The sequence below is a fragment of the Protopterus annectens genome, chromosome 1.part0, assembly GCF_019279795.1.
Source record: "Protopterus annectens isolate FY-2018-M chromosome 1.part0, PAN1.0, whole genome shotgun sequence".
Lineage (NCBI taxonomy): Eukaryota > Metazoa > Chordata > Ceratodontiformes > Protopteridae > Protopterus > Protopterus annectens.
In genome coordinates, this window is record NC_056725.1 from 1,677,695,393 (window position 1) to 1,677,720,250 (window position 24,858).

At 36.5% G+C, this 24,858-nt stretch overlaps 1 protein-coding gene across 1 annotated transcript in view; it reads left to right on the forward strand.

Annotated features, from left to right (window-relative positions):
• SLC16A8 (solute carrier family 16 member 8) overlaps nt 1-24,858 on the forward strand; it is a 257,817-nt gene that overhangs the window by 127,643 nt on the left and 105,316 nt on the right. The window contains exon 2 of the mRNA XM_044068513.1: nt 19,072-19,300. Coding sequence (XP_043924448.1) covers nt 19,099-19,300 — 202 coding nt within the window. The 5' untranslated portion in view covers nt 19,072-19,098. The remainder of the gene's footprint in view (nt 1-19,071; nt 19,301-24,858) is intronic.

The following is a 24,858-nucleotide window of genomic DNA, read 5'->3' on the forward strand; positions in this document are numbered from 1 at the left end:
CCTTCGTAAGACTACATTTAACCACACTCATTACACCAGATGTAATTAATCATAAATATTTCAGTACCTCTCAACTGTACAGATTTTCGTAGAATGTCCAGATTTTTGCCTCAAAATGTTGTTCTTTTCCTCATAAAATTTGTGGTTTTCTGTCAAATCACTGGGATGATCTGAGGTATTAAATCACTAAATAATTAGATACCCTCGGGTTTCAGACTTTATATCCTTTAGAAAATGCATTTTAACACAAACCCTGTTATTCTATCTACTTTCTAAGTTTATAAGAGCAATATTTAAAATCTGTCCCTATTTTTGGGTCTTTGTCCCCCCCATTATGTAAGGCTTTGTCCAGGTTTCTTTTTCTGAAAGGTTGAGAGGTATGTTAGTAAGCAAGGCAAAAGTTTTGCTACTGCATATAATCGGAGGTTTGGGTCCTTGTACTGCCAAAAGCAGGAAGCTTCCCCATAACTCAGGTTTGAGATGCATAAATTATTCCTGGTTAAATGGCATTCTTAAATGTGGTTACTACTCAAGTATCTTATAAGAATTCTGAGTTTGTGTGCGAGTGTGTGTGTGTGTGTGTGTGTGTGTGTGTGTGTGTGTGTGTGTGTGTGTTTGAACTGCCTTAGGACCTGTTATATACAGCTAACAAATCCAATGTTGTACATGTTTTTTGTTGCCACTGATTGACATTATACATGATAACCACCTGGAAGATATTTGATATCTGCTCAAAAGGCTGGAAGAAAGTAATGCCCAGAACATATATGCACTAATTTATTAATATATCAGAAGTAAGAATCAAAATATTTCACCAGGCAAGACAAAATATCTGTTACTGCATACAGGATGAGACCTACATTCCATGTATTGACAAATGCAGTATGCTGCCCTGCAAATCAGAGATGTGATCCCATGAAATTCTTGGTGGAAAAATGTCAGCCTTCAGTGTATTTTGCACTCAAGTACTATTAGAATTCCTTGATTGTTTCACTGTAAACTGTTTCAGAAGAACTGATATACAACATCTTATATAAAGCTAGCAATTCCAGACTTTCAGAGGGCATTTGTACAGTCTGGAATTATACATGATTTACTCTTGGGTGCTATGTGACATCTACTGGAAGAAAGTAATGTTTTGAACATATGTCCATCAATTACTCATTATACCTGAAGTAGGAAATTGTAAACATTTCACCAGGAAGGCAAGATTTATTTTACTGTGTATAGGGTGAGAGTTGTATGCCATGTATTGACAAAGGTACAATGCTGCCCTGTAAACCTTTATGTGTTGTTTTTGCTTAATTATGTGATCAAAGCTTGCTTGAGAGCTAGTCTATACTTCCACCTCATTCTTCCTATTATTTGACAATGTGCAAATCACATTCTACACTTGAGTAAATGGCCTCTGGAGTCTAGAGCATGCACCTGAGAACCATTATGTGATATTGCAGGTCTCACAGCACTAGTGAATGCATATTTTTTATTTTTGTATAAATAAGTAGATAAAGTGGAAGACCCTAAATCCTCAATTTGGGCATCTCAGATCAAATTTTTAACATATGTAACCATATTTCCTTACTGTTTTTTCTTTCATGAAAGCAACATTGTTTTACAACATTTACCTGCATGTTGTTGTCTCTGAAATTTCCCCTTAATGATGTATTTTTTTTTTATAATTGCAGAAAAGGCAAGTTGCCTGAATATATATTTTTTATATTACATTCACAGCTGTATGTGTGTTTCCACTCCATTGCTGCTCAGATACAATCTAAACATATTTTGCATATTGTTTTTTGGCTTTATTTTTTATTGTCAAGATGGCAGCTGGCTGCTAAACTGTTTTTTTTTTCCTTTTCCTTGTAAAGGTATACGATCTGACATGGGATTTCTCCATTTATATAACATTCTGTTGTCTATCTGGGGCTGTAAATTATTTAATTTGTGAAGTTTGTACATTGATGGTAAGACTCTCAACATGGAATTGCTGATATGGAAGCAGTCGTTCCAGGGCATGTGATGTAGGTGATTACTCCTTTTTATTTAGCCACTAATTTAACTGGGTTAAAGACTATATATGGAAAAAAAAACATCTGAGGGCAAAATAAAATAGGAGATTTAATAGCATAGTTGTAAATTATTTATAATTTAAAATTCACAGTGTAAGTATCCACTTATACCTCCTATTTGTTTGTTCTAAGGGTCTATTCAAATAAATATAAATATTTTTTATGGGAAATGCTTTCATTTTTTATATATTCTTCATTTCAAATGATGTTGTCCTTATCTTCTTTTAATTATGACAAGAGCAGGCTTTTGTATGCTGTGCAAGCTGACCAACTACAAAAATCAGTTATCTGGATATTTTTAAAGTTTTACAGTTTAACTCAATTGTTAGGTTTCTTTTCTACCTACAACATGGTTGCAGTATTGTGTAGGTACCAGAAACCTGCTTATACTTTTTAAAACTTTAATTTCATTGATATGGAATCAAAGGAAGGGAAGCCCACCTACTATTTTTTTAAGCTTAACTTCTCACATACTTTGCAGAAGAATTTGTCTCCACCTACATGACATACCACAGACGCAGATAAATATGTAGTGTACCCTGTCAGGTACTGCTGTCAATTTTAAATGGCAATTAATCCTGCTAATGTAGCTGCTGTAAAAAAGCCAGAAAGCTGTGGAATGTTTTTCTACTGTTTTTATTGCAGACAGGATGAAAACTTAACACTCCCCTTTCATAGCAAAATAAAGCAATTAGATCAGTCAGGGGTTTAAAGGTAGTTGTCAGATGTACATACATGTATCACAGTACTGAAATGCTAAGCTTTAAATGTTGGTTATTTATAATAGTTTATCTGTTAAGATAACTTAAATGTAGTATCAAAGATTTTTGTTACATGTAGAGAAAAGTCATAAATATTTTTCTTGTAAAGTATCAACACATTTGCCATTTTTAAGCCCTCCAACGCACACACAGGAAAGAACTGCAGAAAGAGAGACGCGTGGAAAACCTATAAACTAGGTACAGTGATACTGTTTATAAAAAGGTCTTTTATGCTTTTTTGTGGCATCCTTCCAGAGGTAAGATATTTCTGGTACACACAGATCCATGGTAAGAGATTCCCACTGACTTTGATTCAGTCCTTACAGTGGTAGAGTGCATGAGCATTTTCTAGTCCACAAAGGAAATGTGACCATTGATGGCAACCATAATATACAGCTGAACTTACTTTAATACATGTTTTCTATGTGGCCTTGCATTAAAAACATTAAGAAAAGAAATCAGAAGTGCTTAACTGTGTTTAAATGCACATGTCTGACTCTATGTATGTGTAAAGTACATGGATGTAGCACACATCTTACATGTATGTACAAAAATATATGAGTGTATGTAATGGAGAAATAGATTATATGCCTGTGTGTGTACTTCACGTCCTTTAAATAAAAACAAATCAAAATAGAAATTTTGTGTATCTGTATATGTGTCTTCACATAAACACACACACACACATATATATATATATATATATATATATATATATATATATATATATATATAGGTGTGTGTGTAAAAATGTAAATGTATGCAGCATGTATAATACCATATGTTGGATGCAATACAGTGTGAATACATCTAGAGAGAAATATGCAATAGATATTTTTGCAAGCAGTCACACATGCACTGACATATGTATGTGTGTGTGTGTGTGTGTGTGTGTGTGTGTGTGTGTGTGTGTGTGTGTGTGTATAAAACACAGACATTTACAGATCCACACAAATATATAGACACACAGATGGGGTGTGTGCATGTGTGTGTGTGTGTGTGTGTGTGTGTGTGTGTGTGTGTGTGTGTGTGTGTGTGTATTGTTTAATTGTCATCATCCTAATCAACCTCCTTTCTCCTACTTTCTTCATGTCCTAAATCTTTTTCACCAAACTAGTTATTAAGCTCCACTGCAATGGTTGTTCCATTCCAAAATGTGCAGGTTTAGTATGTTTTCATACTATCGTAGGACAACGAAAGTGATGCAAATATATTATCCTCTCACCATTTTCATTTGTGACACCAGCAAACATTCTCTTGCTGATTCCTAGTAATTTAGAGAACAGTAACATCTTACAGCGCTGTTTATTGTGCAATATGGGTGCATATAATACTTAATAATAATTCACACAGTAAAGTTAAGCATTATGAATGTATACATTCTAGTAAACATTGTTTAATGTTTTATTTATTCACTGTCACACATTGGCTATGTATTGCACATGCAGTCTTTGCAAATGTCTCTATGTCTGTCTTTTCTTTTGTATTGCTAAGTGCATTTATTACTTGTTATTATTTTTGCCAATGTAGCCCGAGTCATGGCTGAAAAGGGTCCTGGGTCCAGTTCACTTTCCTGGTTACCAAAGTATAAATAAATACATAAACAGATAAAAAAAGATGGGCAAACTTGACAGAAATAATTAAGAAACTAGTAAAGCACATTTTAATTCTGCATCATTCATGAGAGCGAAACAAAAACTTCCCACTAAAGGCATTGGGAAGTAGCAGACAGACTTACTTTGGAGTCCTTAACTAGTTACCACCTGTATTTGATACAGTAAGGATCTTTTACTACAGTGAGAGTTTTCACACTTCAGCATGAAAATGGGGGTGGGTTTGTCAATTTGAACTACAAAAGAATCCCTTTACAAAACCCTGCTATTTACTAACTTTCTTTTGCTGGAAGTAGCTAACAGCTATTTATAGCATAGCACAAGCTCTGACATACATATAAATGAGGCTCAGTCAGGGAAACATAGAAGCAGCTCTGTTACAGAAGGTGTGCTAGATGACAGTGCTTCACAATCCTGTCATTCTGTCTTAATGACTTAAGAAAACAACTCCACTTCCTTATGTCTAGCATGACTCGTATAAATAGGACTTGAAATGTATTCTTGGAAAAAGGAATGAAAGCATGAAAACAAGATCATACTACCAAGGCAAGCCCCATCATCCACCATTTGGTGGGAAACACATTATAACTGTAAAAGAAGCACACTGAGTGATTTTGAGGCATTAAAATAGCTCAGAAAACAAAGATACAATGAAAACAAATTTTTTTTTACTTCTAAGGTGGAGTTTTCCTTTAAGTGCTAGTGTATAGTTAACTGTTATTTGCATCGAGGGCTATTATATTATTTTGCTAAGTGTTTAGAATTTGTAATTATCATCAGAGAAAATATTTTACATTATTTGTAGTGTTCACTTTATCACTCTTCTCAGTAAGGGAATTGTGTGGTTAGGTCCATAGGTGGGCTTGGGAGAGTTGTTTCACATACCCATTCTATTATTATGCAACTAAGATTTTGTTTAATATTCTTTTTAACCATACAACACAGCAGTATATCTTTATCAAGGTGCTACATTAGAACATCGAACTTTCACAACTTTGAATGTTCTAACATCGACCCCTATTCAGTGAATGTTGAAAATAGTAAAATGACAGAAAACCAAATTTTTTCCTAGGGAAAGAATTCTATTTTCAGTGCTGTGGTGGAAAGTTATGGGTCGGGTTCAGGTAAGTGTGCGATTGGGCGCGGATTAGGTGAGTTGGGGTTAGGGTGCGGGTTAGGTATGTGTGTGATTGTGTGGATGTGAGGGTTAGGGTGCGGGTTAGGTGAGTTACAGTTAAGGCGTGGGTCAGGTAAGTGTGCGATTGTGTGGACATGAGGGTTAGGGTGTGTTAGGTGAGTTAGGGTTAGGGCACGGGTTAGGTATGTGTGCGACTGTGTGGACATGAGAGTTAGGGCGGGGTAGGTGAGTTAGGGTTAGGGCGCAGGTGAGGTGAATGTGCAATAGTAACGGACCTTAGGGTTAGGGTTTGGGTTAAGATAAGTGGATAGTTAGTGGTGTTTGTACAGTTTAGTGTAGGGTTAGCTGTAATATTATAGGTGTATGTGTGTGGATTGCTGTTTGTTTGGTGTGTTTTTGTTATGTGTATGTGTTTCAGAACAGCAATTTTTTTCCCTAGGAAAAAGTTCACTGTACTGCATGTTCGATGTTGTCAGCATTCGCTGAATAGGGGTTGATGTTAGAACATTCGAAGTTGTGAAACTTCTATGTTCTAATATAGACCCCTTTATCAAAGTATTTAATTTTGCACGCAAACATCTCTCTCTCTCTATATATATATATATGTGTGTGTGTGTGTGTGTGTGTGTGTGTGTGTGTGTGTGTGTGTGTGTGTGTGTGTGTGTGTGTGTGTGTGTGTTTATCATTACTTTTCCTAAATACACATGAACATTTTACTTTGCGTGATGAGACCTTAAAGGAATATAACACTCATAACAGTGTCACTTATGCTTTCATCTATTTCTTAAAGGTCATACAGTTCTTGCTCAGGAGAACAATATGATGCCAACCCAGTGAGTGAAAATAAAGAAACCGCAAACACAATACATTGTAGCTTTTAAAATCATACAGAAAAATCAGGCATATCCATTCTAGTTAAAAAAAATATATAAATACTACTCATTTAGATACAGACATGGAAAATGGATTTTGCTAGCTAGTCTGCATTTCTAAATGTTTAGACAAATCCTTACTAATCTTGAATTTATACGTCCCCTGCTCAGGCCAGGTTGATATTGTTCCCATTATCTATCAGCTAACTAAATTTCCCACTCATTACTTCCATAGGTTCATAGGTTAGTACTAGGCTATCGGTGGTCTATATTATAATCTAGAAAGTTTAATAGTTCGAATGCATGAACATTGAACTGTATGCTTCAAACTATTAAACAATAGAACCCCAATAAAATATTTTTAAAACCAAAAAAAAAAAAACTAACAAGTGTAGTTAGTTAGGCTTGCCCCCCCTGCCTAAACACGCTTTACTTGCTTTTTTTTTTTTTTTTATAGGGTCTACTAGAATTTCGATGGTTTAATGTTTCGATCACTAAAGTTCAATCTTTAGTGATTCGAAGCATTAAACCTTCAAGATTCTAATACAGACCCGGCTATCAGCCGTAGGGTCTATGCAAGCCTAGCCAAACAATTCCCCAGATATTTCTTCCCACAATATTTACTTCTATGGACCCCTGTCTAGCAGGGCAACTGACGTGATCCCTGGGGTGAATTTCCTATCTCCTATTCAGTCGTCAAGGTTCCTTTTGAAGAGAGCCAAGGAGGCACTCTGCTTGACATGTATGGACAGTCTATTCCAGAGTATGGGGAGTCTCTGGGTCAGGAACCTATCCCTACAGCATGTTTTGTTCATTGTGATGACAAGGTTTAGATCCCTGGAGCGTGTGGCTCTGAGGGATTGGGATTTCTTTAAGTGGAGCATGTCCAACAGCTCAGGGTTTGACATGGCCTTGTATGTTAAGCAGAGATCGCCTCTGGGTAGACGATATACCACAGAGTATAGCTGGAGTTTTTTAGATGGTCAGCATAGGGCATCTGCTTTAGGCCTGTTATTCTTTTAGTGAGGTATTTCTGCGGCCTTTCCAGCTGTTGCATATGTCTTGTGAGGTACATACCAGTGGGGTGTTGTACTCTGTAATGGGATTAATGAGGGATGAGTACAGTGGGACAATGACCTCCTTTTTTCTGGATGAAAAGCCCTTAGTGATGAGGTGTGCTACATAGAAGGATTTCCTGACTGTTGTGGCAATGTGGTTATTGAAGGTTAGACCACTGTCTACCTGTGTCCCTAAGTCTCTTATCACATTTTCGGTGTTTAGTGTACTGTCACCTATGTGGTAATTCATGGGTATATGTTTTTTCCAAAAGGGGATAACTATACACTTCTTGGCATTAAGCTTGAGCCCATGGCTCTGGCACCAAACATCTGTTTCTGTAAGGTCCTTTTGTAGAATATCCACATCATTTGGGGATTCAATAATGGCTCCCAGTTTGCAGTCATCTGCAAACTTTGTTAGCCAGAGTCCCTCAGTGTTGGCCTGTACTTCAGAGAAGTAGATGCCAAACAAGAGTGGTCCCAGGACTGAACCCTGAGGTACTCCACTTGTCACTTGTCTGGAGCTGGATTTGGAATTGGCTACTTTTACAGTCTGGGTTCTGTCAGTAAGCCAGGTGGCAAGCCATCAAGTGATGTACGGATTTATGCCCAGCTTAGTAAGTTTATCTATGATTCCAGAGTGGGGAACGGTGTCGAAGGCCTTGGCGAGGTCCAGATAGGCTGTGTAGACCGCCTTACCCTCGTCCACAGCTCTGGAGACTGATTCAAAGAAGTCAATCAGGTTCAGGAGACAAGATTGGCCCTTCGTGAACCCAAACTGTGTGGGGTCCAGTGTTTGAAGGTAGCCAATGTCTTTGTTTATAAATTCCATGATAATGCGGTCCACGCCCTTGCAGATCAGGCTCGTCAGACTGATGGGACGGTAGTTCCCGGGATTCAAGGTGGATCCTCCCCAGTGGGCACGAAGCCTGAGGTGAGGCTATGATTAAACATGACACTTAGGTGAGGTGCCAGTTCATTTTGTAGTTCATGTAGTACACAGCCCAGGATATCATCTGGTCCCATGGATGCTGTATTCTTAGCTTTGGAGAGTGCGGTTTCTACCTGTGTGGCCATGATTACTGGAATTTGGCAATCTTTTGATATTGAGATGGGCCCTTTAGGGGGTGAGAGGGGAGTGAAGTTGGCACTAAATCGATCTGCCAGGATATTGGCAATATCCTTGGGATCAATATATTTAATACCATTCTGTTGTAGCTTAGAGCAGATCTGAGCATTGCCATTTAGATTCTTGACATAACTATAGAATGCCTTATGGTTGTCTTTGGAATTTCTGGCAATTTTATTTTTGTAACTAGCTTTGAAGAATTTTATGAGGGATCTCAGCTTCTTACTGAGGCTCCAACAACCAAACCAAAAAACACCTCCAGAGGAAGCCTTAATAGGCAAAAATAGTAAAATGAAAAAAAGGCTTCTACCACAACGAAAAGTTCACTGAGAAATTCTGTTAAAATGTAGTCTTTAATAAAACGAAGAAATAAAAAGCACAAATTGTGCTGTTCAAGTTGCAGGTCAAACAGGATAAGCGCTTTCAGTTAAAAAACCTTCTTCAGATCCTAGTGTGTAGACCTGACTTACTGCTGTTAAATAAAGATCCTTAACTGTTCAACCAATCACATACAGCAATCAGATGCACGCCTTCCTTAAGCCTCCATTTCATTTCTTAATTAGGCTTCTCTCTTTCAAAATAGATTTAATAGGAACTACTTTGTTGAGCCCTGGAAATAAATTAGCTCAACAGCTATGCCAATATAGTCCTAGCTGAATGGGAAAGGCAATGGGAAATGGATACGAAAAATGAATGGAAGGGATGCATCATCTTTTACAATAGGTTTGTGGATGATGTTATATTCCTATGGAAGGGCAGTATGCAATGCCTAAATGATTTTGTCAACTATTTAACAAGTACGACTAGCTTTCTAAGATTCAAAGTGAAAATGTCAGCAAATGAGATCGAGTTCTTAGACATGAGAATTTCAATGAATAATAGCAAAGGAATTGGCACCACTATATTCAGATTCAGAAAACCAAATTGGAGGAGCCATATGCTATACTACAATAGCATGCACCCGAGGCATGTTTTTCAGAATATTGTTGAAAATCAAGTGACCAGGATATCCAAGCTCTGTACTGACGATGATGATTTTCTGCAGGAACAAGACAAACTCTTACAGAATTTTGCTTCAAGAGGCTATAATGAAAAACAATTAATCATGAGTAAAGGCAAAGCAATGTCCATTCGATACAACAAAGGGCAACCGTACTACTCGAATCGGAAGCAGAGTGACGTGAAGAAAGGTGGGAACAGCAACAGCCTCAGATGCATGATGACCTACAGCACTGACTCCTTTGATGTCAGTGAAACCATCAAGAAATTTTGGCCAGGCTTAACTGCTGACAGTAAAATTAAGAGAATAGTAGGGGAAACACCTAAGTTTGGTTATAAAAACAAGAAGAACTTAAAGGATTTATTGTGCAACTATGATGGAATGCCTAACAAGCAGAGTACAGAAGGAAGAAAGAAATAGGTTAGGAACTTGGAAATGTGGCTTCTGCAAAGCTTGCAGCCACATTAAATGTTCCAACAGTTTTGTTCATCCGGTAACTAACAAATGCTATAAGTTCTCTGGTTTTACTAACTGCAACACCAATAATGTTATATACGTTGGCACTTGTAATTTGTGCCAAGCCTATTATGTAGGAAAGACCAATAGAAAGTTTAAGGAACGGATACTTCGCCACTTGTTAGACATCAAGAATAAAGTGGTAACCAATGCCCTATATGGACATGTGTCTGAAAATCCAGGGCATTCATTTAGCTTTATGTTTATCTCAAATGTGACTACTAACCTCCGTGGAGGAGACATTGTCAACAAAACTGAAAAGGAAGAAAGCAAATGGATCCTTAACCTCAGAGCTAATTTATTTCCAGGGCTCAACAGAGTAGTTCCTATTAAACCTATTTTGAAAGAGAGAAGCCTAATTAAGAAATGAAATGGAGGCTTAAGGAAGGCGTGCATCTATAGAACAAAAACAGCTGAAAACTTGAAACCAAAACAAGCGGCGTTAAAGAACCTGCTGCAAAACGCCAGTGATACGTGAAATACTGTGGTAGCTTCCTTGGAATCAAGGAATTACGAATCCAGATACTTAAGATAAACAAACTTTTTATTATAAAAAACAAGTAGCTAGGTTAAGCGCTTTCACCTACTAACAATGTAGGCTTCATCAGAACGTCAAACAGATGGAATCAATAGCTTAAATATTTTGAATTTGGCGCCAAAGCTTAATACAATTCACAATTAAAGCCATATACACACAAACCCTAGAACTCTAAAAAACACTATCTTGTGTGTTCACGATGTCAACACATCATTACACTATAAACACAAATTGTATGAAAAAAATCTAAAAATCATGAAACCTAATGTACTTGATAATGTTATAAAAATATTAAAACAATGACAATATTTTATATAAAACATTATAAATATTCCAAAATGCTTTTCATAGAAATGCTCTCATTCAAACCCGGAGGGGTGGTTGCATCTGTTAAAATTTGCCAATAGCTTTCCCTAAAGGCTAATAGACCTTTAGTATTACCCCCCCTGGGGTTTGGTGTAACTACCTCTAAAATACCAAATCTAAATTTATGTTTGTTTCCTTTATTATTAATATGCTTAGCCAAAGCATTTTTCTCATCTCTTCTCTTAATGCTATATGAATGTGCATATATTCTCTTTCTAAAATTCTGTTCCGTTTTACCTATATAGTATGACGGACACATAGTACATTTGGCCATATATACTAAAAATTTACTATTGCAATTTCCCTTTTTAAAGAAAATTTTAGTTCTATTGTAATTCATCAACTTTATCTCTGTATCTTCTATTATAAAGCTGCACTGGTTGCAATAACCACATTTCTTAGTACATATGTTTTTATTTTTGCTGGCAACCCTCTCTTCACTTTTTCCATTTTCCAATAAACTTTTTAAATTTGATGCCATTTTGTACACAAAAGTCGGTTTGGGACCCAAAATCTCTATCATCTCATCATTCGTTAACAAAATGTGCCAGTATTTACTTACAATATACTTCATTTTATTACTGAAAGGGCTGTATTCCACAATACAAGCTCTACCTAAACATTTATTGGACCCTTTTTCTTGTTCATCAACATTAGTTCTTATCATTTCTTTGTATTTTGTTCCTAATAATGGGAATATGTTAGTACCCCATCTTTGCATTAACTCTGTACTGATGTTCTCCATCATACTAACACTGTAGCCCCTGTCAATAAATAAGGAGGTGATAAACTGTATTTCGTGTATAACCTCCTCTGGAGATGTAGTCATTCTCATTGCTCTGATACATTGGCCTTTAAATATGTTTTTCTTTGTTTTAGTTGGGTGACAGCTTTCATAGTCTAAATAGGAATTTGTGAATGTGTCCTTCCTATAAATTTTGGAATGAAATGTATCCTCTGTCCTAGTCACCATAGTGTCTAAGTATGGTACTCCAGTATCATTACTATTAGATGTAAATTTCAGAAAAGTACTACTCTGGTTTATATATAATAAAAAACCATCAAACGTTTCCTGACTTCCTTCCCATATAATGTATATGTCGTCAAGAAAACGTGAATAATATTTAATATGCCTCACATATTCACTTTTGAATACACAGTTCTCCTCCCAATCTAACATGACTAAATTGGCGTATATGGGGGCACAAGCTGCCCCCATCGCTACGCCACTAGTCTGTTTAAAGATCTCTCCTTCGTAGTAAATAAAATTGTTCTCTAAAACAATAGACATTAAATCATGTACTAACTGAATTTTGTCTCTTGTAAGATTGGAATGTCTGTACATACTGTCAAAGAATGCCTCTAAACCTTCTTCCTTAGGTATACACATAAATAGATCTATTACATCTATAGACGCAAATAATAACTGTTGAGTGGTTAAAGTGACAGGGAAATTTTTTAGAAATTCCCAAGAATCTTTTACCAAGTGTTCCACATTGTTATATACGTTATTATATATGTGATTGCTGTATGTGATTGGTTTAGCAATTAAGGATTGTATTTAACACCAGTAAGTCAGGTCTACACACTAGGAACTGAAGAAGGTTTTTTAACTGAAAGCACTTTTCCTGTTTGACCTGTAACTTGAACAGCACAATTTGTGCTTTTTATTTCTTCATTTTATTAAAGCCTACATTTTAACAGAATTTCTCAGTGAACTTTTCGTTGTGGTGGAAGCCTTTTTTTCATTTTACTTCTTACTGAGGTTGGTAAGGGAGTTTTTTGCATCCTGGGATTTTCCTCTTTTCTGCAACAGTTTCTTCCTTCTGTTGTATAGTTTGTTTATGGCAGGGGACCACCAGATTGGCTTCCTTTTTTTGGAAGAGAGCATCTTGGTTCTCTTTGGGATGGCACGATTCATGCATGAGTGGATGTGCTCATACAGTGCCTTAGTGTAGGATTCAGCACTCTAACTTTCAGCTCCGATCTGCATGGGTGCCATGAAGTTTGTCACTTATGACTCAAGTAGCATGAAGTTGGCTTTGGAGAAGTTTTTTACAGAGGTTTCCTTACTGGGGGGTGGGGGTGGGATGTGGATGTCAAGGGTGATTTGCTTATGGTCAGATCTGACCAATGAGGGGGTGACCACTGGTGTGGAGCATCTATCTCCCATGTTGGTAATGACCATGTCTAGGATATTAGAGCCCCTGGTAGGACAATGGATTTGTAGAGCCAGGGCATTGGAATTTATGAATTCCAAGAACAGTTTGGAAAAGGTGTTGGTACCCGAGTAGTTTTCCCATTTAATGGCAGGGTAGTTGAAATCACCCAGTATTAGGGTGTTTGGTTGTATCGTAATATTTTCCAGTATGTTTAGAAAGGTGTAGTGAGAATCTTGGGGCATGGTGGGGGATCTGTAGCAAGCTACAATTTGGATTTCAGTCTTACCTAGTGTTATTTGCACCTGGAAAATTTCAGATGCATTGTGTTGGGCAACTAGCATGGAGGTGTGAATATCCTTGGTGAATATGGACATTCCTCCACCTTTAGTGTTTCGGTCTTGGTTTGGTGGCCGAAAAGTGTGCTAAGAGTTGTAGCCTGGTATTGCAGGGGTGCTCTCTGGAGTCTTGAACCAAGTCTCAGTTACTGCACAAATATCGATGTTCTCCATTTTTAGGAGTGCCTCGAGAGAGAGAGAATGCATTTTGAGGTTTAGACTTCTAGCATTGAGTAGCATTACCTTCAGAATTTGTATGCTTGTATCTGTTATGGTGGTGGTTTTGTCCTTGAACCTTGCCTAAAAAAGGCATTATAGGGGTGGCAAGAGCTTTAGCCGGTAACCTGAATCCCATGGGTGACAGGTGCGGACCATCTCTGGCAAAGCATCGTGGTTTGATGATCATGTCGTCCCAGGCAGACAGATATTGGATCCACTTTGAATGACACCAGAAGCTTAGCCAATTGTTGAAGTTGGGTCTAGAATGCTTTAGTTAATCCTTATTTAAACAGAAATTCATATTCCATTTTTAATAAAAAATATTCCAAAGCCAAGCAGAATCTCAAGTGCACTTTTGATCTAATTGACCTTTTCAGATTTAAGCATGCTATATTTACGCAATTTGCTTTCATTTTATCCCTTCATAAATCTTGGCCTACAATTGATTTTTATTTCATTTAAAGTTGCTTTTCAATACTCATACAAGATACAGAAGGTTATGAACAGGTCTCTAACTGTAACCATATTATCATGTTTTCAAGACAAGGATGCCAAGAAGTTTACCTCAAGGTCAATCTGGTCATCCCATGTTAAAACACATGATAATTGGTTATGATCATTGAGGTCCAATCATAATTCCTTGTAGTGCATGGAAGTTTATCTACTCCACGTACTACCAGGTAATAAATAAATAAAAATAAATAAATAAATAAATAAATAAATAAATAAAAGCACCAAGTCTTTTACCAGCTTTGAAATTCAGTAAAACTCTTAGTGAGTGTTGTCTCATAGATAGCAAGTAAATATTATTAAAGGAAAAAGTCAGGAACAGTTTTTAAATGTTGTTGTTACTTAACTAAATTACATACAGACTAATGTCTATAAACTTCTGTGGAAAGAACGAAAATATGAAGCAAGCTATCAGTGACAGTTGAAAGTGAAGCAACATCAGTTCTGTGAAGCCAGACTTTAACAGCACTTAGGGTATAAGTAACAATTATTACACACCTACGAAAGCACTGTTACGGACTAGTCTTGCAGTATAGAAGTTCTTTACAGTTTTTTTTCTGATTTTGGAGCATAATCATGGTGCTCCATGCATAATATTAGTAATGTACATAGATTGTTTTCAGATCACTCCAGTTTTAGCATATGACTTCAACAAATTTAATAGAGTAAACAACATTATTCTATCTACACTCTCTCGCCTACTCTGTTAGACAACCAATAACTGGCGGATAATACCACTCTCAATCATACTAAGTTTGCTAATAATTTTGTACTTTATGTGTACATAATTTAAAATGGAACTTCATATTAAGAAATGAAAAAACAAAGAAAAAGCTCTATTAGATAAAATTAAGCTGTTAGAGTAAAATCTAACTAACAGTTAACATTTACATTGCTGAATTGAAAATGAGCTGAATGGCAAGTTTTCATCTCAGTTACCTTGGCACACATTCACAAAGTTAGCTATTTACATAGAGTGGACCTAGGTACCATACAAGTTATCCAGAATTATTAAAATATTAAAACTATTTATACATATCTCTGTTATTCATTACCCGCTTAGATTTATATATTATATATATATATATATATATATATATATATATATATATATATATATATATGGGTCCTCTTCAGAATTTCAAATCTTAAAACTTCAAAACCCATATGATCGAAGACCATATGTTCAAAGTTTTAAAACTTCGAAATTCTGAACGGGGATCGGCATAGAGCGGAGACCGTGGGACTTCCCTTGTCCTTGCTGTAGTGCAATCTTGGAGTTGGTATATTTTAGTTGTGGAGGGTGAGGGGAGTGCAGGGGGACTTGACCCCCCCCCCACTATACACAGTTTATTTTTTGTTTGTGTTTTGCAGGTGTACTGCACATTTTCGAGCATTCAAACGTTTGATCATATGGTCTTGGTCATACGAAATTCGAACATTTGAACGTTCGATCATGTGAGGTAGACCCATATATAAATATATATATATATATATATATATATATATATATATATATATATATATATATATACCTATATATCTTCCATTCCTGCAAAGTCCCAGCAATTATCTAGAAAATGTTCAGGTGGCTACTGAATCATTCAAAAATAATAAGTTCTGGGACTAGAATGATTTACTATTGAGTTCTACAAAATATAGAACAATAAAATGTGTACAGTCTTATTAAAATTGTTTAACTATGTAGAGCTAAATGATATATCTGACCTATTCCTTAGCCAATGTAAAACAGATTATACATAAACCAAAGAATGATTCTTTAAACTCCTCAAACTTAGACCAACAGCTTTTTTAAATACAGATATCAAATTATATATGATACTCCTTGCCAGATGACTGACAGCTACCTCACCTTCTATTATCTCACTTTTTAGTCTAGCTTTACACAATTTTATCAAATACTGGATCAAACAATAAATATAGATTATTTTTGCTTCTAAAGAAACTTTATATCCTACACATTTTTGGGCTCACTATCAATATTTCAAAAATATTTGACAGAGAGGTAATGCTTTTTTAATTCTATGACCTGATTTGGTTTTCTTGAATCCAATTAACCATATTGGAATTACATATTCTAGTCTAGCTACACAAATTTTGACTACTGGTTTGTATCTTTCCAAATACATATTAACATGTTAAAATGACACTTGTCAAGATTACCTCCTCTGTTCTTGTTTATTTAATATTTATAAAGAACCCTTATTCATTTACTTAATTGATCAATATATACATAATATTCAATGTGTAACAATTTATATTTGCTGACAATGTTATTTAATTTTAGTATCCACTTTCAGGTATACCAAAAATGTAAAAATGTGATTGTGTGTGTGTGTGTGTGTGTGTGTGTGTGTGTGTGTGTGTGTGTGTGTGTGTGTGTGTGTGTGTATATATATATATATATATGTGTGTGTGTGTGTGTGTGTGTGTGTGTTTTGTCTTACTATTGTTTGATGACTTTCCTGTCTTGAACCCTGGAACTTACATGATATATCCAAGAAATCTCAATTAAACTACCTAGGTATTTTATTTCCTCAAAATAATAAGGATTAGCTTTCTTGAAATATCATGAAATGATGGGGATGCATTCATAAAACCTTATTAGATCAACTTATATGTAATTTCTAAAATCGTCATCATAAAAATGAATATTTCCCTAAATTACTATTCTGCTTTATTTCTTCTTGTCAATCAGTTCCCATAAATACTTTTAATATAATTCATGCTGCATCTATCGGGTTTAAATGATCCCCCAAATCTGTTAGGGTACCCTGTGCTAAAATGATAGCACTTAAACATTTGGAGCCTTCAAAATTCCTGACTTTTATATGAATTATCTGATGCTCTAATCAAGCCTTCTGTAGAGAATAAAGTACAAAATGGCCAGCAATAATATCTAGATGCCTTCTTGGTTGAGACTATGAGAAAAATTCTTAATCAGTACAATTTTATTGTTCGTACAATACCTTTCTTAAACAGATAGGCTTTAACATACCTTAAAATGCACTCTCTGTTCTCTCACAGACCTGCCAAATCTATAGGTTGGTATACTTACTCATTTTAGACCAGGATTTATTTTTTTTTTCTGAGCAATAATCAAAAATACAAACTTACTTATAGGGGGTAATGTTATTGTCTCATTGTTTTCCTCTGCTTGAAAATTTATTGGTCTGGGATTTTCTATATCTTAATTTTAGATTAGCTAGTGAAATTGCTGACTCGTATAATATGTGGTTGGAATATACAGCAATGATTAACATCATTCTATTAATGTTAAAATACAAATGGGCTTTGTTGAACACTACTGGCCAAAAGAGTATTTGTTTTCAACTTCTCAATAAAGTTACATTAATTCTCAAACCTTTATCCACAATATATGTCGTGGTAACTACTTTCATTTTAACATAAACTTATATTTTTTTCTTTATGGGAAAACATAGAAATGCTTTTCAAAATGATGCACTGCTCTGAGGATTATGGTCTTTATCTAGCTGACATATCCTCTCATCAACAAACTTTATTATATACAATGTGATTTTTCACAACACACACTTAATGCCATTAATCATATCACTTTGGTGTATTAGTTCTTTGAAGATTCTGTAATGTGAAAGACCTGGATATATTATTACATGTTTTCTGGCTTCGTCTACACATACATAAATTATAGGAAGTACTTAATTCTAAGCTTAAGAAATTCAGTCAAATCTATTTGACCTATATTGACTGTTTATACTGCTTCATTATAGGAGCTCTCTAAATGAAGAAGATGCATTAAAAATCATTTTTCTTTATTGCTTCTTTATTAAAATATATATCTCTTTGTTGGCTTATGTTGAATAATCTTGCTTTTAATGATTTCTCTAAGCTTGTATAAAAATATCTTAGAGCTTACACTTTTTTGCAAGAGTTGTATAAACAATTCTGTAGTTTGCACACCCAGTGTTACTATGTACTTTAACTTTTCTCAGACTAATATCTTTATTTTCTCAAGGATTTTTTTTGTATTCTTTTTTATTAATATCCAGCTAAGTCTTTTTCAGATCTATTTGTAAGTCCCAGCTGTACTTTAAATATATTAGCATTCTAGCTCTGTTACTGTTTACACATTGGTCTACTATTCCATGCGAATATGTTATTGTGCTTGTTTATTACATTTTCAAATAAAGCAGTTATTGACTAAAATAGAACGGCACTTTTAAAATGTGCTTCCAAATATCTAGGAAGTAAAACCTTCACACAGTAGTGTAATGACATACTAATGCTTCAATATAATAGCAAGGGTACAAGTAGAACCAAACAGAAAAAAAAAACATTGGAAAAGAATGACAACAGAATCATAAAAATTCTGCTCAACAAATAAAACAGTTTAGTATTAAAAACATTTCCTAAAACAGACAGATTTGAACTCTTGGCAAATAGTACAAATGTGGATTGTCAAGTCCTTATTTACATTCTATGCATTATAATGACATAACTAGGCAATCAAAGAAGTGAAAAGCAGAAGGATGTTTTGACTCTAGTGGTGTGTTTGTGTGTTTATGTGTGTATGCATGAGTATGTGTGTGGATGCCTGAGTGAATGCGTGCCAGTGTGTGTGTGTGTGTGTGTGTGTGTGTGTGTGTGTGTGTGTATGTGTATATATGTGTGTGTGTGTGTGTGTGTGTGTGTGTGTGTGTGTGTGTGTGTGTGTGTGTGTGTGTGTGTGTGTGTGTGTGTGTACATATATTGATGATGTTCATTTTCCTTTTCTTATTTCAGGATCTCTAACTCATCTCTACTTTGAAGATGGAAGACAGTATAGTGAAGGCTCCAGATGGAGGATGGGGTTGGATGGTTTTACTTGGTTGTTTTGTTATCCAAGGATTCTCATATGCTTTTCCCAAAGCAGTGAGTGTATATTTCAAAGAGCTAATGTATGATTTCCATGTGGGCTACAGTGACACTGCTTGGATTTCTTCTATCATGTTAGCCATGCTCTACGGAACAGGTAAGCATTATTTAATAATGCAATAACAGCTTAGGATCTGGAAAGCTGTATATATTTTGAGTCCATATCCTCAATATTCTTAACCTTAGTTAATGATGTCTGAACTAGAATAACTCATTTGGAATGACAGAGCATAATTCTAACAAAAACAGGGTGAATGGGCTAAAAATGATAACTGTGTGTAAGCAGAAATGTGAAAGTGACTATCCAACTGCTTAAGAACAGTGAACTTTCACATTCCTCAGTAGATCTTTTCTGCTCATGAGTATTAGCTGGTTTATTTCTCATTACAGCCCAAACTACTTTGAAACTGTGTAGCAAACATTTACTAAAACTTGCCAGTTAAAAGAGAAAGTGTGTTTTACAACTTACCTGGCTCTTCTGTTTACACTCCCAAACTGTTATCCTTACTGTGTTGTTGGATTCATGTTAGGACATGAAGGGCACAAGCAGTCGACCCACTAACAGCTGAAATATGATCAATGTCGTACAAAAAAAATGAGGAACATAAACATTTTTCAAGACAGGTAATCTCCTGCACCTTCACATGGGTGCTGTGCATATTTTACATTATGGCTGTAAAGAAACAGGCTGTTCCACCTTATCCCTGATAAGTTCAAAAATTGCAAAGTTACTGTTGTAGCAAGCTCAAATGTTACTGCACAGCGCAGTTTTTGTCACAACAATGAGGCAAATGACAAAGGTGGCTTTAAAGGAATGACATTATCATGTTGTGTTTCTAAATAAAGAAAATGTTTGAAAGACAGTAAAATACACAGAACTGCCAAATAGACAGCAGGCAGAAACAAAGTGTCTGTGTGAAGAATGAATGTCTTTAAAAGCTGTTAGACACTTTTGTTTCTAAGTGTAGCAGAGGGAAGTATCTAACAGATTTTAAAGTTCTTTTACCTTCCGTCACTGTTTTTTTTGTGGTTGTTACTGCCTTCTGTTAACCTCTAGTGTGAGACCCATTCCTAACCATGCTAAGTGCCTTCTGTTAACCTCTAGTGTGAGACCCATTCCTAACCATACTAAGGGGTGCTTAGCAGCTATTTAAGAAGCTAGATACCAGCAGGTACCTCATAACTTTGGAGTTTATGAAGAGGTGAAGGCAGATGCTTCTCACACTGAAGACGCTGAAAACATTATTTTTTCTATGCTAGATGGACTATTTCAGTACATTGTCCTCCTGTTTGGGTTGTATTAGTCTTCTACAACATTGCAAATGCTGATATATAAGTTCCTGTGGCCACATAGCAGTTAAATAGTGGCAGACCTAAATAATTTAGTAATGTACAGTCAAGATTGTGCTATCCATCTTCAGAAAGTAATATCAGCACTTCAGTATGTTATTTAGATTAGGCTAATGGTTGATCCAGACAAGTTTATAATTTGTCTGGAAGAAGCTTAGTATTTCAGTTTCATTATAGGCAGGGCCCTGTTAAAATCACAGGTAGAAATGGTAAAGGCCACCTAAGATGTCTGAATCCCACTGAACAAAACCGAAATAATGGCCTTCTTGGGTTTGATAGTTATTACCAATGGTTCATTCATCACTGGCTACACTCTCAGCAGTTTACCCATCTTCAAATATGAGCTTATTGTCTAGACTGCTACCTCAGATGTTAATTTGGGGCTGTGCTATTGAACATGGTTGAGGATAAGAAAGCCTGTCTTGTATCTCAGCAAGAGGTTAACTGATGTGGAGAACTGACATCCCATTAGCAAACATGAATGATTACACTTAACATGGGTTTTATTAAACCTATGTTAGTTTCTCATTTCCTGGACCTTCCAGCTAATCACTAATAATGCGTCTTTAAAATGGCTCATCCAGCAGTAGGTTACTTACTCATGGATTACCTGGTAGTTTCTGGCTATGTAGCTATTTTCATACACTACTACCTATAGGCTGGACCACCCATGGTGGCACCAGTTCCTTTTAGTGTCTTCCTCTCCTGGAATCTGTCATCACTAAGTCTCCAGGTTTTGAGCTGGCTGGGGTGTATAGGTCTATAGGACTGAGGAGAGGGCTGACACACTGAAAAGATTGTTCTGACCAAAGTTTAAAAGGTTTCACTGCATTTGTGTACTGTTTTATACTTTTTTAACTGTATTTTTCATTGCTAGATAGTGTTTCTTTACTGTAATTGCATTTTTACTGAATTACTTAACTGGAAACTGCTTTTTCATACTGAGACTTTATTTTCTGTTTGTGAGTGCTCCATCTCTGCTTTTCTGTGCACTTTTTGTGAGGTTTCTGTGTTCTAGTCAGGTAGCATGGTCTGGATAGAGGCCTGCTGTTATCCAGGCCTGGTTGTTTTGTTTGTTGAGTTTCCTGTGTTTCTGCAGCCATCTTCTGCTGGTAGAGAACACAGAGCTAATTGGAGGAGGGGCACTGACCACAACTCTGATCTGTGATATATAACAATAAGTATCCTGTTTTTTTGCTTATTTTACTAGTTATTGCTAATTCTAGATATTTATAGCACTTTTTATTGTCTGCTGCATACTTTTTACTGTATTTTATTGCTAAAAACTAATATGCACAGTTGTACTAAAATTGTCTGCATTACAGGGCCTGATAAATAAGGTTTTTACTGTCACACTGTTTATAAATATTTTCTAGCTAGTTTCACTGTGTGTAAGGTATTAACTGAACATTTTCTCCATTTGTTAAACATCTGTTTGTTTGTTTGTTTGTTTGTTTATTTGTTCTGATTTCCTGCCAAGGAGTGTATCATATAATTGATGTTTTTGCAGTTAAAAGCATTCTCTAGAGTATCCTTGCTCCTTTATCTGTTTAAAACTTTCATTTAGTGGCTTGCTGCTGTTTTTCTGCTGTGATAAACATTTCTGTAGTGTTTTTGGCCTAAAATAGTGTAGCTAGTGGTTGTAATAGTTTCACACCCTCCCTCACTGTTAGTGCCTTGTTCTTATACTTGGTAGCTTTGCAGTTGCCCACCCCTACTGTAAATTTGATCTGGGACACTCCTCCCAGTCTAGTGACATTAGGTCATTCTACCCAATACAAAGAGAACATTTGAGAAGGCCAACCAACTTAGGTTCTTAACCTTGAACTATCATCTGTTCCTCCTTTCTCCCTTTCCACTTTAAAAAAAAACTTTGCTAGAATCTCCTTGTGTTTTGAGTGTGCTTCTCATCTGATAAGTATATATTTTAGCACTTTTTAACTATTCAGAGCCGAATAAAACAATAATTTAATTCAGTTCAGAATACAGTTTGAAAAAATTGCATTTATTTAAACTGTATTTGATTTAATATTGCTACACACTCAACTGTGCTAGCTTGCACTGCTCTTGAATTGTTTTTAGTGCTGTTTTAGCTGCTTTTCTGTAAAAAAAATCTAGGTTTGTTTCCTGCCTTTACTGTAATTAGTCTAGTCCAGATACAGACTTGCTGTATCCAGGACTGTTTTTAAGCTTCTAAGCCCCCCCCCCAAGCCTTTCTGTGTTGGAGGGAAGCCTTCTAGCTTATCAGTGGGAGTGGTAAGTACTATGTAGCCTATCTACCACAAGAGTAGTGGTTTCTAGCCCAGAAATTGTAGTTTATTGGCTGTTTGGGCAGTTTTTTTCCATCTCTTTCAACTTTCTGGTTTAAAAGCCAGCATTTGCGCTTGTTTCCAACCTTTCCTGTAACTAGTCTAGTCCAGATACAAATTTGCTGTATCCAGGACTGTTTGTAAGCTTCTGAGCCACCCAAGACTTTCTGTGTTGGAGGGAAGCCTTCTAGCTTATCAGTAGGAGTGGCAAGCACTAGGTAGCCTATCTACCACAAGAGGAGTGGTTTCTGGCCCAGAAATTGTAGTATATTGGCCTTTTGGGCAGTTTTTACATATCTTTCAACTTTTTGGCTTAAAAGCCCATATTTGCGCTTGTTTCCCACCTTTCCTGCAACTAGTCTAGTCTATATACAGATTTGCTGTAACCAGGACTGTTTGTAAGCTTCTGAGTGGTGCCAAAGTCTGCTCTTCAAAATTTCCCTTAGATCTGCTAGTTCTCTCCTCTCCTGCACTTTTACTAGCTTATTAGTCTAGCACTTTACCAGACGTCTTGTAACAATTATTGTAGCACACACAAGTGCTACTAGCACTAAATGTTCTACAAGGAAACAGCTCCAGTACTTATCATTAATGCCCACCCCTCCAGGCATGTCTAAAGGTCAGTTCCTTGACCTTTCTCCTATTAACCTGGTGAACTTGGACATCCTGAGGCAATGTAGCAACTGCCTCATGTACACTGACAACCCTCTCGTCTTAACTCCCAACACACAGACTTGTGAGAGATGCACTTATATATTCAAATTGGAAGCCAAGCACTCTCCCACCAAGACTGGAATAGCTGGTCAAGAGGAGAAGGTCAACACTTGCACCACACCACATGGAATACATAGCCCTCCAGAACACAAACCAGCATTGCCTTCACATAAAAACACAAACCACACACCCACCTTCGTGGAGGCTCTCGAAAAAGATCTACCTAAACAGCAGAGACCTCCAAGGCAGAAATGCACTTGACCACCACAACACAACACTAATCACGAGACACATAACTCTCCTAAACAGTGTGCCACTCAACCAAAGTCCCTAAGGCAAAATGACATGCCCAACACACTAGTCATAGGTGACTCAATAGTGAGGCACACTGATGTTCCACTCACTAGGTTGAATAAGAAGAAAGTAACAGTCAGCTGTCTGTCAGGTGCCAGGGTCCGCAACATACTGCATGCACTCAGGTCCCTCAACAACACGTACAAATATGACTCTGTCATTGTACATGTGGGTATGAATGACATGAGATGTACCTCCCTGGACTACATGAAAAGAGACATGGAAGAGCTCTCAGATTATGTAGCCCAGGCGAGTATGACCCTAGCCCTGAGCAGCATCCTACCATCACCCAGAATGATACCACAGTACAAGCAGAAAATGATTGATTTAAACAACTGGCTAAGTTTCTGGTGTCATTCTTAGGGGATCCAGTATCTGTCTCCCTGGAATGATATGAATGACAGACCTCAATGCTTTGTCAGAGATGGTCTGCATGTGTCACCCCTGGGTTTCCTGATACTGGCCAAGTCTCTTGCCACCCCTATAGTGCCTTTTTTAGGCAGTATTCCAAAGACCAAATTACCACAGTAACAGCTACAAACAAATGCAATCTGAGGGTCGTGCTGCTCAATGCTAGAAGTCTAAATCTCAAAATGCACTCACTCTAAGCACTCCTTAAAATGGAGAACATCGACAATTGTGCTATAACAGAGACCTGGTTCAAGGCAGCAGAAAGCACTCCTGCAGTACAAGGCTATAACTCATTCCACACCTTTCGGCCCCAGAACTTGGACCAAAGCTCCAAAGGCAGTGGTGTTTGCATATTCATAAATGATGCACACACCTTCAGACTAGTAGCCCAACATAACTCATCTGAGATACTTCAGGTGTAGCTAACATTGGGTAGGACAGTGATTCAGATTGTAGCATGCTTTAGGTCTCCAACCATGTCCCAAGACACACACTCCACATTCCTAAGTACCCTGGA